At 46.7% G+C, this 14,449-nt stretch overlaps 1 protein-coding gene across 3 annotated transcripts in view; it reads right to left on the bottom strand.

The window, feature by feature from the left end:
* PI4KB (phosphatidylinositol 4-kinase beta) overlaps positions 1-14,449 on the bottom strand; it is a 59,454-nt gene that overhangs the window by 3,529 nt on the left and 41,476 nt on the right. For all 3 annotated transcript variants that reach the window (XM_074981012.1, XM_074981010.1, XM_074981011.1), the window contains 8 exons: positions 12,901-13,128; positions 9,019-9,246; positions 7,697-7,806; positions 6,273-6,377; positions 5,395-5,518; positions 5,043-5,308; positions 3,846-3,978; positions 2,698-2,818 (listed from right to left, as the gene is read on the bottom strand). In XM_074981012.1, coding sequence (XP_074837113.1) covers positions 2,698-2,818; positions 3,846-3,978; positions 5,043-5,308; positions 5,395-5,518; positions 6,273-6,377; positions 7,697-7,806; positions 9,019-9,246; positions 12,901-13,128 — 1,315 coding nt within the window. The remainder of the gene's footprint in view (positions 1-2,697; positions 2,819-3,845; positions 3,979-5,042; positions 5,309-5,394; positions 5,519-6,272; positions 6,378-7,696; positions 7,807-9,018; positions 9,247-12,900; positions 13,129-14,449) is intronic.

Below are 14,449 nucleotides of genomic sequence, written 5' to 3'. Positions count from 1 at the left end.
GCAAGACTAGTAGGGACGCAAGAAATTGACTGCTTGTCACTCTCCCACCAGCCCTGGTAATCCGCAGGGTTGCCAGGGATAAGGGAAGTTGATGGGACAGTTTCTCCCACCAACTTCTTGCTGTGGGGATGCTGCAGAAATTCAGCTTAAGGTACATCGACTTCAGCTACACAATTCATGTATTTAGAATTGCTTATCTTAACTCAACTTGCTCCCTAAGCGTAAACCTGCCTTAACAGTGGTATAGCAAGGAAATAAAATTACAGTATCTACAACATTCCTGATTTCCTTCTCCCTGCTTCCAGGACCAGGCTGGCAAGAGAACCCAGAATCCAAATTCCCAGAACTCTTTGCTCTAACCATTAGAAGACCCGGCCCTAGGATCCCAGCTGCAAAGCTGAAACTTTGCAATGTCCCATGTGCTGGGTATAGTTTCCCTGGCCCTGTAAGGGGAAGGGAATGAAAAGAACAAAGCAGAGAAAATTTTATTCTGCTGCAGTGAGGTGAACATTTATGAGGCGAAGAACTCAGCCATCCCAGCCACCGCTTACCCCCTCCCATTGCTCTAACCTACCCTTTTGCTTGGACATTGCCTGGAGACCACAAGGGAAAGCAAAGCTCCATGGCAGGTTTGAACATGCACTGCTGGATGGAGGGCAGGCAGCAGCGGCACCCTGGTCCCAGCACAGACTGCTCTTTTGAAGACTGGGTGGGGGAAGCTCAGAATCCCAGTCCAAACACTATTGGCTGGGGAGCACTGGGCTGCCAGCCCTTTAAGATCTCATACAACCGAAAACTTATCTGTGAATATTCTATTCTGATTCCTGACACTCACAGATGACCTGCGCTACTGTACGGACTTGGCTCTGCTGACTTTCTCCGTAACATCTCTGGCAATCTAGAGGACAAACTGACACAGACTCAGTTACTGGCTTGCTTCTCTCCACGCTTCAGGTGCATAATGACTGAAACAATGTCGTCCCCCCCCCGGCCCCATGGCAGGTGACGTTGCAAAATATATTTTAAATAAAGAAATCACAATCAGCAAGCTGGGAGCCTGTTCTTGAGAACCTCAGTCCTGCCAAACCTTCAATAGCCCCACCTCGCACACACCAGATAAAGAGCAGGTTAGACAAAATACATAGAAGAAGGTAGGATTAATCGTGCTACAGCTTCCCAGCATTAGCCATCTGACTGAATGCTTACGTCTATGCAATGCTTTCACAGGAGCCTAAGGACAACTCTCTTCTAGTTATCTTCCTCCCAGGAGCTTACAGAACACTCTATACACTAATCCTCACAATGCCTTCAGATAACCAGGGGTCTCCACTTTCTGGGAAATTCAAGTCAGAGCGTTTGTTGCTCCCCCTTGAAGTCAGTGGGCCTCCTGGGTGTTGCTCAGCACTTTTGAAAAATCAAGCCCTGAATGACTTCCCAAGTCACACTGAGTGAGGCTTAGTCTATACTAGGCCTCACAGTCAAGTGCAGATATGCAGTTCTAGGAATGGCAATTGCGTAGCTAGAATTGACATATCTGCAGTCGACCGTAAGGTCCGTTCTCACTGAGGGAGGTCGATGGGAGCGTTTCTGCCATGGACCTCCCTTACTCACTACAATAGGAAAAGTACAGGGGTCATGTGCTGATCCCAGAGATCAATTTCGAGCATCTTTACCAGATGCACGAACTTGAAATCTGGAAGATTGGCCGTAAATGGGTTGATCTCCCAGTAAGTATAGACAAGCCCTGAGTGGTACAGCCAAGAACAGAATCCAGGTAATGTGAATCCTAATCCCCTGCTCTCACTATTATTCAGAACTTTCTCCATGACACCTTTTGTATTCGGCTCGCTACAATCCAAACACATCCCACAGCTGACATCAGTCTTGCATGAAGACTTCAGAGACAATCTCTGAGCTTCTGGATTTTCATGTGATGTTTAACATCTGCTTTCCAGGTGAGAACGCTTGCTCACACAGGGGATGCATAATAAGGGAGGGATCATGTGCACCCAAAAGCCAGGAGTGAGAAGGACCAGCAGCCAGAGAGGGCAGCAGGAGCTGTGTGGGTGGGTGGGGGGTCTGTTGCCTGCCCCACTCCCCTCCCGCACTCACCAGCAGCAGAGAAAGCATCATCTCCCCCTCCCCCTGCTGCAGCCTGTTCTGCTCCTCTGGTCATGTTCCTTGAGAGATGAGAGGGACTGTCCCCACGCTCACTGACAGGATGTGACACAGCCAGAGGAGCTAAGTGAGCTGAGGCCATATTGCTTCGCTTCTCCTGCCACTGCTGGCGAGTACTACGGGGTGCCAGACCCCAAGCCTTGCTAGTCCCCCAGCAGGCTGGCTCAGTCGTAGGAAGAGAGTTGAGGTGGGGGCAAAGCAAAGGCATGGAGGGGCATGGCCTTGAGGGCTATCTGGCCCCCTACCCTCCCCCAGGGTAAGGGCATCACATGACTGGTGGCTCCCGGGTCCCCCTCACCAGTCACTTCTGCTTGCCCAATGCTGCACAGTGAAAAGGAAGAGCATTTGGAGGGCAGAGACCGGCAGCAACATTCTGGCCATGGGTGTCAAAGTGACCTTTTTTCTTTCTGTGAACTCTGCATCTAGTCACAGCTGTCTCCCTTTCCACAGCACTGAAATACAAAATTCCTGTGCGTAAGAGCAGGCTTGAAGCCATCAGGCTGGCAAGCAGGGCTGTACCTTGCTGCATGATCTCCACAATCTGCACGACTTTATCCATGTGCTTTCGGGCAGCAATGAGGCCTTGCAGCATCAGCATCTTGTAGTAGTTAAACATGTCCCCATCCAGACCGCCCATGACCTGAAGAGCAGATCAGCCAGTGAGCACAGGCGCTAATGACATGCCAAAAGCCCTTCTTAAAGAGGAAATTTCAACATCAGCCCTGCCAGGAAAGACAGCTGGGAAAGTACATCAGGAATTACTTAAAAAGCACTTTCATTTGAAGGCTCTAACTCTACGGTAAGTTTTAGCACTTCTAGATCAGCTCTCTTTTTGGGGTCAGAATTCTTTAAGGCAGCGGTGAGCAAAGTATTTATGCTGTGCCTCACTTTTCAGCCATGCAATTTGGCAGGCGCCCCATGTCTCTCCCCCCACCTGTGGGAGGACCAGAGGAAGGGATGTGGGTCAGAGCATGCACTGACCAGGAGCTCAGGCGCTGTGCAAGTGATGGCTCCTCCTGGGGCGGGGGGGAGCGCTATGGTGCCAGGCCAGCTGCAGTGCCAAAGCACTGTACCAAGACACCCCTACGCAGACCTGCCCCTGTTGCCAGGAACCAGCCACCTCAGCTCAGCAATGGGGCAGGCAACACAGGTACGCTTGTCCCCTCTCTCTGATTGGCTCAGCGTGATCAGCTTCCCCACTCAGCTTCTGCTGCATCACCAGCCCTCTGACGCAGTGGCAAAGGGCTTGTGATGCAGCAGAAGCTGCGGAGGGTGCAGGGGTGGCCAGTCGTGCTGCACCCCCCTTACAAAGTGTTGCACACCCCTGCTTTAAGGAATAAGAATGGACTCTGCTATAGTGCCATTTATTTGAATAGTTGGTAGAAATCAATTACAATTCTTCTGTTTCTCCACAAGAAGTAGAGATCATTCCTCTTCTACAGCTGGAGAAGCTGATGCATAGAGAGAAAGAAATTTGCCCAGTATCACAGAGGAAGCATGCATGGAAGAGAACACAAGCCTGGGGTCCTAGTCCCCTGGCTCTGACCACTATACTGCACATCCTCCCAAATCTGGGAGCAGAACGTGGGTTTCCCCGACTCCAATCCAATTCCTCAAACCACAAGACTCTCTTCCTCCCCAGCAGAATTTAGCTATTGCTCACTTACGTCAACAAACTCTGTGGTGAGCTTGAAGGCAGATGTCTCGAAGCCAAGATTCCTGGGAGAGCTGGACAGAATGAACCCAAAATCTATATGGATGATGTGTCCATCTGCATCCAGCAATATATTGCCATTGTGCCTTGAAGAGAAAACAGAGCAAGAGAGATAACTATCAACGCGCCTGCATTTCAGACACCATCGCTGTGCCTGTCACTGGAAGCCCAAGAGCCACACACCCACTCAGTGGAGAGCTGTAAAGGTTTCACCCAGTGAAGGGGAGAAACTACTTGCAGACTAACAAAGCAAACAGGCACTTGCTTTAGTTTAAACCAGCAGCATTCACCTGTTAATACCAAGTACACACAAAGCTGTACATTTTCTCTGCCTCTTGTGCAACACTACCAAAAATAATGTATTAAACAGGTATACTCATGGGGGTTCACTGCTTACAAAACAACCTGTAATTAAACAACAAACGCTCTGAGCAGCATGACTAACAACTCCCATTACTCAAATGTCAGGTTCCCATATGATCACATGCCACCCACTTCCCCTTCTGCTTGGATTCCCCAAGTGAGAACCATGTCACTACTACTTTGGCTTCCCAGCTCCATATGACAGGGATCGGGAGAAGACAAGGAATGAGAAAACAGATGCAATTTCGGAAAGTTCTTCATGCCTTACTGCCCTCTGGGGGGTTTAATATGTAGGGGCTGTGTCTATGCTTGCATTCCTCTTTCAAATGAGGGAAACTGAAAATGCAATGAGGTACAGATTTACATATCTGGCACCTCATTTGTGTATTCTTTCAAAAGAAGAAAAGCAGCGTAGACAGGGTTCTTTGGAAAGTAAACCCCATCTTCGAAAGACCCCTTCTTCCCATTAAATAAGGGAAGAAGGGTTCTTTCAAAGATGGGGGTTTACTTTCGAAAGGGCTGCATCTACACTTTTTTCTTTCAAAACAAGCACTTTCAAGAGTATGCAAATGAGGCCCCGGATATGTAAACCAATGCCTCATTTGCATTTTAATTTCCTTCATTTGCATGCCTCTTTCAATAGAGGAATGCAAGTGTAGACACTCAAGACACCAATTCCATGACTGCTGCCCCCCAGTGGCTGGTCCAAGGCCCAGTGGACAACGATGGTGCACGCGCGTGCGCATGTTCAGACTGAGGCCTCTTCACTCCACCACAAGGGGCACACCTGTCTTTGACTTGTAGCAGGTAGCACACCAGGCAGTAGCCAGCACAGCTCTGCACAAAATTCCTCTGGGCGGTCAGGAATGCTTCAGTAGTGTAGTTGCCATGCTCCTGGAGGAAGTAGTCCAGCAGCGGGAGCTGGGATTGTTTCTTGACTTGGTGGATGGACACTGCGTTAACAACTGGCTCAATCATGCCACTGTCTGCAGAGATGACGAGGATTTTGTATGGCTTGATCCACAAGGGCACACGCTCCTGCTCCCAAATAGACTGAGAGAGAAAGATGTGTCAAACGCATCAATGGGCTGTGTTTACAGACCTCCAGCACAAGCAAGTGGTGTCTGGCTCTTTCCTACCTGCAGTTGTTTAAGGACCTGGAATGCAAGTAACTCTTGCCTGAGGTCATCACCACATTTCACAATCACAGAGAGGAGGCGCCAGTTCGGAAGATGGCCATAAGGGGAGCCCTCCCTGATCCGCCTGTGGGAAAATCACAAAGGGTTACAGAAAGAAAGCTTCTGCCAGGCCCTTTCCAGAGATACCATGGAGCTAACACAACCACAGCTCTAAGTCAGTACCAAGAGGTGGATTTCTAGGCTAGGGAGGTTTCTCTTTCACTGCTAGAGACTAGATCACTTTTGGCACAACCTTTTAAGCCCCGATTCAGCAAAGCACTTCAGTGTGTGCTGAAGAGGGATAGTCGAGTACTTTGCTGACTTAGGACCTCAGGACTGTCAGTTCCTGGAACAGGGACCGTCATTTATTACATTTGTACAGGACTGTCATAATGGGCCCCTAACCAAGCGCCACAGATCAGTTTTAACCAAGCAGAGAAGATGCCCGTTGTACAGCAGCAGGAATTAAGCAGCACTGGAAGGAAATTAGGTTTTTATCTACTCACTTTCCCTCCCAACCACATTCACACCCCCTCCAAAACAATCAGCCTAACACCAAGGACTCAGAGCACCCTGGAACACAGAGCCCAAATTAAACCATGCTGTGTATGGAGGACTTTTTGTTTCAGAAAACTGAACCTGATACGGTATTTGCTCCCTAAAGGCAGCCAGGGTCCAAAGCTGAGGCCTTGCATTTACTTATAGAGCACACGTGAGCACCAGCAGCCAGCCACAAGGGAAGCTATTCTGCAGAGAGAGAACTGGGATTTCAGCATGGACCTGTTACCTGAATGGGGGTGATTCAGCTTTTGCATGTACCTGCCTGCCTTTGCTCATACCTGACTTTCTCCTGCCATGGTTCCTTCAAGGCAACCGCAGAAGGATCCTCAGGGTCTCTCCTGAATGCTGTCGGGGTGTGTGCTAGCTGCTCTGAGAGGCGCCGTCTATAAAGGAAAGTCATTAAAAATGTAAGTCTGCTTTCCCCAAGGAAGAGGCTTCAGTGACAATTCGATACCATCATAGACACGCCAGCCCACAGCATCTTACAGAGCCTGAATAGTCAGGGAATCACTCACCCCTCACCAAAATGCAGCTGCTGCTTTGGAGCGGAACTTAAGTGTTTAACAGTGAAGCAATCCTAAACTATAGGACAAGATGGGACAAAGAAGAACACTGCATCCAACAGAAACAGTGGAGGGTGATTTTCCATGGGATGAATGTATGCCTCCAAATTAGGAAAATGGGTCTTTCACCACTCTGTCTGTGGGACCACCTGAGCAGAACCAGAGTCTTCAGTCTCATTCAAGTGTGTCCATTTTCAGCAACACTCAATCTTCCTAAACTGAGCTACAAAGTTGCATCAATACAGCCTCAAAAGAAGAACTCCACCAACTGAACCATCACCTCCAGCTCTTGTAGTTAGTTCCCTCTGAGATCATGTATTCACGTACTGACCTGGGCTAAACCCACTTTAGCTTCTGAGAGCTCAAATTGGCTGTAACAATGGATGCTCACATCAGCAAATGACTACTAATTGGCCAGCTGACTCCAAGATGAAGAATCTACCTTTTAACTTTGGTCTTGCCCCTAGTTTCCAAAGATACTCAACCCTGGTACTGAGGCTTGGTCTACATTAGGAAAGTCAATTTCAGGTATGCATTTTTAGCTAAGGCAACTGCATAGCTAGAATCGACTTATCTGAAATCTACTTACCTGGCTGTGCTCACTGAGGAAAGCTGACAGGAGGGTTTCTCCCACCAACCTCCCTTACTCCTCACAATAGCAAGGAGTACAGGGGTTGACTGGAGACCCTGATAGATCAATTTTGCATGTCCCTACCAGGCATGTGAAATCAAACCTTGGAAGCTTGACCCTGAGTGGGTCGATCTCATGGGTAATGTAGACATGGCCTAACCCTTGCTTTGGTAAAAGAGAACCCACTATCAAAGTCTTGTGTGCATCTCTTTAGAAAAGGTTTTCAAATTAATTCATCCTGAACATCTCTTTAGACCTAACCAGTATTCAGCCCTCTCATGCCTCAATACACAGGGCACAGAATGCTCAGGTTTAGTGGGAAAGATGAATACTGACAAACCGGATTTTTCTCCAGAGATTTAATAGAGATACCCTGTGCTGTTACTCCTCATCTGATACAAAGACTGGTTTTAGTAAAGACAGTGAAGCCCATCTCCAGCTCTGCAGAGCTGAAGAATCCCTGATACAGCAAGGGGCTCTCCCACCCACCTCACAAGCTCACTGTTACCTAATATCACCAGCAGCTATGAACACAGGCTCTTTACTCTCTTGACTGGTGATGCTGTCCACAGAGAACTGGGAAATATTATCACAGCTGTTGGTGTGCATTTCTGGAAGCTGGAAACAGACACACAAAAATAAGTTACAAACCAGAAAGTCAGCATTCTCCTCTGCAAAATGATAAAATGCTACATTTATAAGCTCGCCAATCCATAAGATTCGTTAACCAAGTTCAGAGCCATGGAAAGGTGGCCACTTCTAAGGTGAGGGTGGTCAGTTAACATACTGTCCAACAAGGAAATCCTGGCCACAAGTGATGGGGCAGCTAACAGACTTCACTGGGCCCCGGGGACAGAAGAGGCTACAGAAGGGAAGGCTTCTGTGGACCCAGAAGGAACAGGGCCGCAGGTGGAAGTGGAGGGGCGGCCTCCCCCAGCCAGTCCCTTAGTGCTGCCTGGTTAGTGCTGTGTGGGGCTCTGGCAGCAATTTAAAGGGCCCAGGGCTCTGGATGCTGTCATTGCCACTGTGGCATTGGCCAGGAGACCCAGGCCCTTTAAATTACCAAGCCCAAGGGCAGCTGCTCCCTTTTCCACGCATCCCTCCATCGAAGGCCTAGACGAGCAGTGTCTCATGGGATCACTAAGTGTCCAGAGCAGAGAGGCCCAATTTTTAAGGTCTCATCCAAAAGAGAAGACCAGGCACAGAGCGAACCGTAAAGCACTTAATTATCTACCTTGGCAGGAGGACTGAGTCTCTCCTGCCAAGACGTGAATCCATGACTGCAGGCAGGCTTCCTGTGTTAGTCTCTGAGCCGCAGTACATTAACATGTTCGGATGAAGATTTCAGGTTGCTGTTTACACTCATTGCCCGAGACGTGCTGAGTTGTACCAAAGGCTGCTCACAAGAGAATATTTCTTGCACACGTCAGTTCTGTCCCTACTACAATTGTCGCTGGGAAGCACCTTGTTCCTAAAGTAATTCTAGAATGCTGTTGTGGTGCTCCTACCCTCTGTGGGACGTAAAGGACAGGAGGGAGCAAGAGATTACAGACAAAGGTTGTAGGGGCATCACACTGAGCACAGCAAAGAGGTAAAACCTTGTACGTTCCACTCAGTGATGGCAGCCTATCCCACAAAGAGCCACATATAGATGTCCTTGGCTGCAAGGAGTCACCATATGGGAGCCAAATGAGGCCCTCTGAGAAAAGGACTGCACTGTGTGTCCCCCCTCTCTTACAACAGGGACATGGTTCTATGGCTGGGACTCACTGTCTGCACTGGGTTTCTAGTGACCGGGGAGTTTGACTCCAGCCCCACTGGATGCCTCACCTCCACTTGCAGTTCCCCAATATCATCCACAGACCAGGCTTCATCATCGTTGTCATAGTTAGGAACAGTGGTGAAGCTGCTGGCCCTCTGCTCGTGGGTGATCCCACATTCTGGCAGGTTCTCCACAGACCTCGTGCTCCGGATGCGGTTCTCTGGGATCCGGGCCGGCACGTTAGTGGTGTCAAAATTTTCACATTCAAGTACTTCAACATAGATTAAATAGGGAGCCTGAGGGAAGGAAAAAACAAACGTCACTGACACCAGGTGACATAACTTATGCTGGCCAGGGCCCGAGTCCTTCATTTCCTCTTGCTTTGCAGCTCACCTTTAACACTGGACGGTATCTAGATTTTCAGTCAAAGCACCCCGAAACTTACTCGCCCTGCTGTCTCATCTGACCCTTAGCAGGTCCCTTCTCTACTGAATTTGTGTGTGTGTTTGTACAGTGACAAGCATAGTAAGGTCCTGGCAAAGGACTACGACTCTTACTTGCTACCATTATACTGTGACTAATAATAATAATTGTCTTCCAAATACCCTGGAGTTCATCTAAATCTTTTTACACAGAGGAAAACAAAGATTTGTATGTCACAGGCTAAGTGCCACATTTGAGAGTTCCTGAGGCTGAGTCCTAGATCCTGCTGCTCTTGCTACAGTGTTCAGTGGTTTCATGACTGGTAGGTGACTAAGGCATGTAACCAATACACACATCTTTAAAAGGTACCTTCCAGATTAAGGTAGGAAGGAGATTAGAGTCACATGTACTCAGTGTGAAAATCAGAGGATCTAATAAAATAATATATTACAGGATCTTGAAGCCAGAAGTGTTTCAATTTGTGCACAAGAACACATGCAGAGAATAAGGTAAATAGAACAAAAACTACTTCGTGTCAGATGCTAATTACCTTGAGTAGATATGAAAGAGCATATTTTGCGCTGATGTTAAGAGACATCAGTAGCATTCACATCAATGCCAAACTACCTTACAGCCACCAGAAAAAAAACCCCAAAACTGCTCAGTTCCTTTTGCATTGTATGGAGGGCTCAATCCTGCAAGGTGCTAAGCATTCTGGCACCAACCTAGCAAGGCACATCTGTACATGCCTAACTTGCAGCACGAGTAATGTCACTGAAGTGAATGGGCACACTCAAATGCTGAGGAGCTTTTGCTAGATGGGGGCCAGCTGGTACAAAATCTTGCAGAACCAGCTCTATAAAAAAGCAACTCTCTATTCACCCCCAATGCCAGTAGCTCAGATAAACCCCAGCTAAGAATGTTACCCTAATATCTTTGGTCAAGTTTTCCAACATTATTGGGCTGGATTCTCAGATATTGAGTCTCTGCATTTCTCAGGGAGTTATGCTGCTCAGCATCACCCAAATCCGGGCCTTATCAGAGAGCACAGAACCACCACCCACATTAAACTTCGCCATTTTTCTGAAGAGCTCTTGCTATGGTTTCAAGGTTGCTAAGATGGGCTTGAACCCAGCAACCTTTCAAATAAAAACAGTAGGAAGCTTTAGGGAAACTTCCTCTTGCCCAGGCCTACACTGGATTCTATCCTTGCATGGACCTACCATTCTTAAATCCTTGACCTTCTTACATGATGCAGGCCAGACAACAGCAGGAAATCAACAGGCCTATGTGCTGCTTTACCTGCTATTTTATGGGGACGACAGACCCATCTATGTGAATCCTATTTATGCTTGGTTGAGAGAAGATGAAGTATTTATTTAGTATCAGAGAGGGAGCCGTGATAGTCTATATACAATCAAAAAAAAAGCAGTCAAGTAGCACTTTAAAGACTAGCAAAATAATTTATTAGGTGAGCTTTCGTGGGACAGACCCACTTCTTCAGACCGTAGCCAGACCAGAACAGACTCAATATTTAAGGCGCACAGAACCAAAAACAGTAATCAAGGAGGACAAATCAGAAAAAAAATGATCAAGATGAGCAAATCAGAGAGTGGAGGGGTGTGGGGAGGAAGGTCAAGAATTAGATTAAGCCAAATATGCAGACGAGCCCCTATAATGACTCAGAAAATTCCCATCCCGGTTCAAACCACGTGTTAATGTGCCAAATTTGAATATAGAAGACAGCTCGGGCACCCGCATGGCCCCACAATATGCTAATATATTTATGGCTGACCTGGAGCAATGACTCCAGCTCTCGTTCCCTATTACTCCTCCTCTACTTAAGATACATTGATGACATCTCTATGATTTGGACCCATGGTACAGAGACTCTACAAGAATTCCACAGAGACTTTAACCATCCACATCCCACCATCAACTTATGCCTCGATTACTCCATGCAAGAGATACATTTCCTGGATACTACAGTACTAATCAAGGACGGCCTGATCAGTACTACACTGTACCGAAAACCTACTGATCACTATACTTAACACCCTTCTAGCTTCCATCCTGCACAAATAACTAGATTCATTGTTTACAGTCAAGCTCTTAGATACAATCGCATTTGCTTTGATCCAACTGACAGAGACCAAAAACTACAAGATCTTTACCAAATATTCATAAACCTGAATTACCCACCAGGAGAAGTAAAAAAAAAAAAAAGACAGGGCCAGATGAATACCCAGAGACCAGCTCCTCCAAGAACAGAACACCACTGGTCATTACCTACAGCCCCCAACTCAGACCACTGCAATGAATTATTAAAGATCTACAACCTACCCTTAATCAGGATGCCACACTCCAGAAGGCCATAAGTGACAGGCCTGTTCTCTCCTACAGACAACCTCCCAACCTTATGAGGATCCTCACAAAACAGCCACAGTCTATACCCCAGGAATACCAGTCCTGGAACCTTTCCTTGCAACAAAGCCCACTGCCAGCTTTGTTCACGTATCTTCTGTGGAAATACCATCACTGGACCTAACCAGGTTACTCACAGAATCACGGGCACTTTCTCATGCTCCTCTACTAACATCATATATGCCACCATGTGCCAACAATGCCCAGACGCTTTGTTTATTGGACAGACTTCTCACTCCCTTAGACAAAGGGTTAATGGGCTCAAAACAGACATCAACACACTCCAGATCCACAAACCAGTTAGTCAACATTTTAATGGAATGGGGCATTCCGTTAATGACTTAAAAGTATGCGTGTTACTGAAAAAAAAATTCGCACCGTTCTTCAAAGAGAAGCAGTCGAGCTGTCTTTTATATTCAAATTCGGCACATTAACACGTGGTTTCAACCGGGATGGGAATTTTCTGCGTCATTATAGGGGCTCATCTGCATACTTGGTTTAATCTAATTCTTGACCTCCCCCCCCCTCACTCTCTGATTTGCTCACCTTGATCATCTTTTTCTGATTTGTCCTCCTTGATGACTGTGTTTGATTCTCTGTGCCTTAAATATCGAGTCTGTTCTGGTCTGGCTATGGTCTGAAGAAGTGGGTCTGTCCCACGAAAGCTCACCTAAAATTATTTTGCTAGTCTTTAAAGTGCTACTTGACTGCTTTTTGTTTTCATATTATTTATTTAGCTTGATATCCAGAAGATGCAGTGAACTACATTCACAACTAAGGATGTATAATCCTCTTTATTTAGTTAACTGGTTAAATGTTACGTTTAAGCCTGCCTGGGCTGGAGCACGCCCTGCCTACAGTGCTCCCAGGGCAGCCAAGGTCAAGCCAACTCCCTGACTGCAGTGAGAGGGTAGCTGCTCCAACCTCCCACTGGTTAACTGTAACCAGTGGGCCTCATCCATTTAGGGTGAGGCTTGCCAGTTAACTGGTGAACTGTTCAGATCCTTGTTTGTAACACAGGATCTTCTGAAGTCAGCTTTTAGGGGAAGTGATGCTCATATAATGTTCAAAACAATTAACCTTCCTTGCTGAGCGCTTCTTACCTTGTCCTTGGAGTTGAGCACCACTGCCTGGGTGTGGGGCACCCGTACCACGTGATGGTCAAAGCCAGCTGTGGGAAGCCAGATACGTGCCGGAAGCTTATGGTTAAGTAACGACAGCTCTGAGATAAGACGCTGAGTCTTCTGCTCTTTGGTGGGCAAAGTGGCCAGTCTCTTCCCGATGGCCATCAGGGATTTGATGAATTCTCTCTCTGGGGCAAGTCTGACAGGCTACAAGGTTTTAATGAAGCAGGAGAAGAGAGTTATAAAGGCACCAATTGTATATGTAAGATATCCACAGTCTAAAATTAGGAACCAGTCTGAAACCGTTGGGATAAACTTCACACAGAAGAGATGCTTCTAGCCTCTGTGATACTCTTGTGAAAATACAGGGCAAGTGTAAAACAAGACACTGAAAAAAACATTTTCTACTTTCTGTATATTGAACCTCAAAGCCTCACTGGAGTTCAAGAACATTTCACTCACCTTGAAACTGGCCATTTCCACTGGGATAAAAATCTGTGCTTCACAACCTCCTAGTGGTGCTAACTTAACATGGACATTTTTGTTCACTTTTTCATCTATCTTTGCAATAGCTCAGATCTGGCAACAGTGTTAAGTTTCTACTTCTAGAAAGCCATTAGAGGGAGCCCAGATCTTCTTCTCTAATTCTACCAGCCTCACACAGTTATTTTGTCAGGGTTTTGTTTTGTATTTTTTACGTCAAACTGGGAAATATTTCTCAGAATTCTGACCAATTTATAAGGGGGAGGCAGTTAAACTTCAAGCTCAAAGTGCAGATTAAAGCTTTTAACCATTAATACGTTTGTGGATGCAGCTGATGTGTTTTGCTGATTAAAAAGGGTTCTACCCATTGTGAGCAGCAGAGCTGTAACATGAAATGGTAGAAGTTTATGGTTGAATTTTGCCATTAAAGACACAGAATAAAAAGCTGTAAAGTGCCCCCATCACCAATCATGCTAGAAATGCACATGCAAAAGCTATGTAAGCATGGGAAGAGAAAGCAAAGGAAAAAAATAACAGAGCGTCTTTTAGACCATGAAAGACCAAGTGAAGTTCATAAACAAAAGACAAGTCGCCATCTAGTTAACGTTAAGGTCCTTTTCCATTCTCTGTAAGAGCAGACGAGTTTAGTTTTTGTCCGTAGTCCACATCAAAAAGTTTTCATGCTTCAAAGTGTACCACCTCACTATAAAACAGCCAATAGTCACCCTGCTGAAGACAGCAGCTTTCCATCACTATGTTCTGCTGCATAGGAAAGCATAGGATGCCCCTGGCAAAGGAGGAAATGTTTGCGTAGCATCCAACCACCAGGCACAGCATAAATATTTAAAAACCCTGTGCAATCTGATGTTAGGCCATTTAGCATACACAGCACAACCATATCATGTAAGATCCAGTCCTCTATTTTGACAAACCCCATCCACAGTCTGTATGCTACCTTTCCGACTGGCATCCTGACTCCACTGCCCACTATACAAAAAACTCTTTGTGCTTCTAGTGACTCAGTCTCTTCTTGTCCCTGACCACC

This window comes from Carettochelys insculpta, chromosome 30 (genome assembly GCF_033958435.1).
Source record: "Carettochelys insculpta isolate YL-2023 chromosome 30, ASM3395843v1, whole genome shotgun sequence".
NCBI lineage: Eukaryota > Metazoa > Chordata > Testudines > Carettochelyidae > Carettochelys > Carettochelys insculpta.
This window is presented reverse-complemented; position numbering and strand designations above follow the sequence as displayed.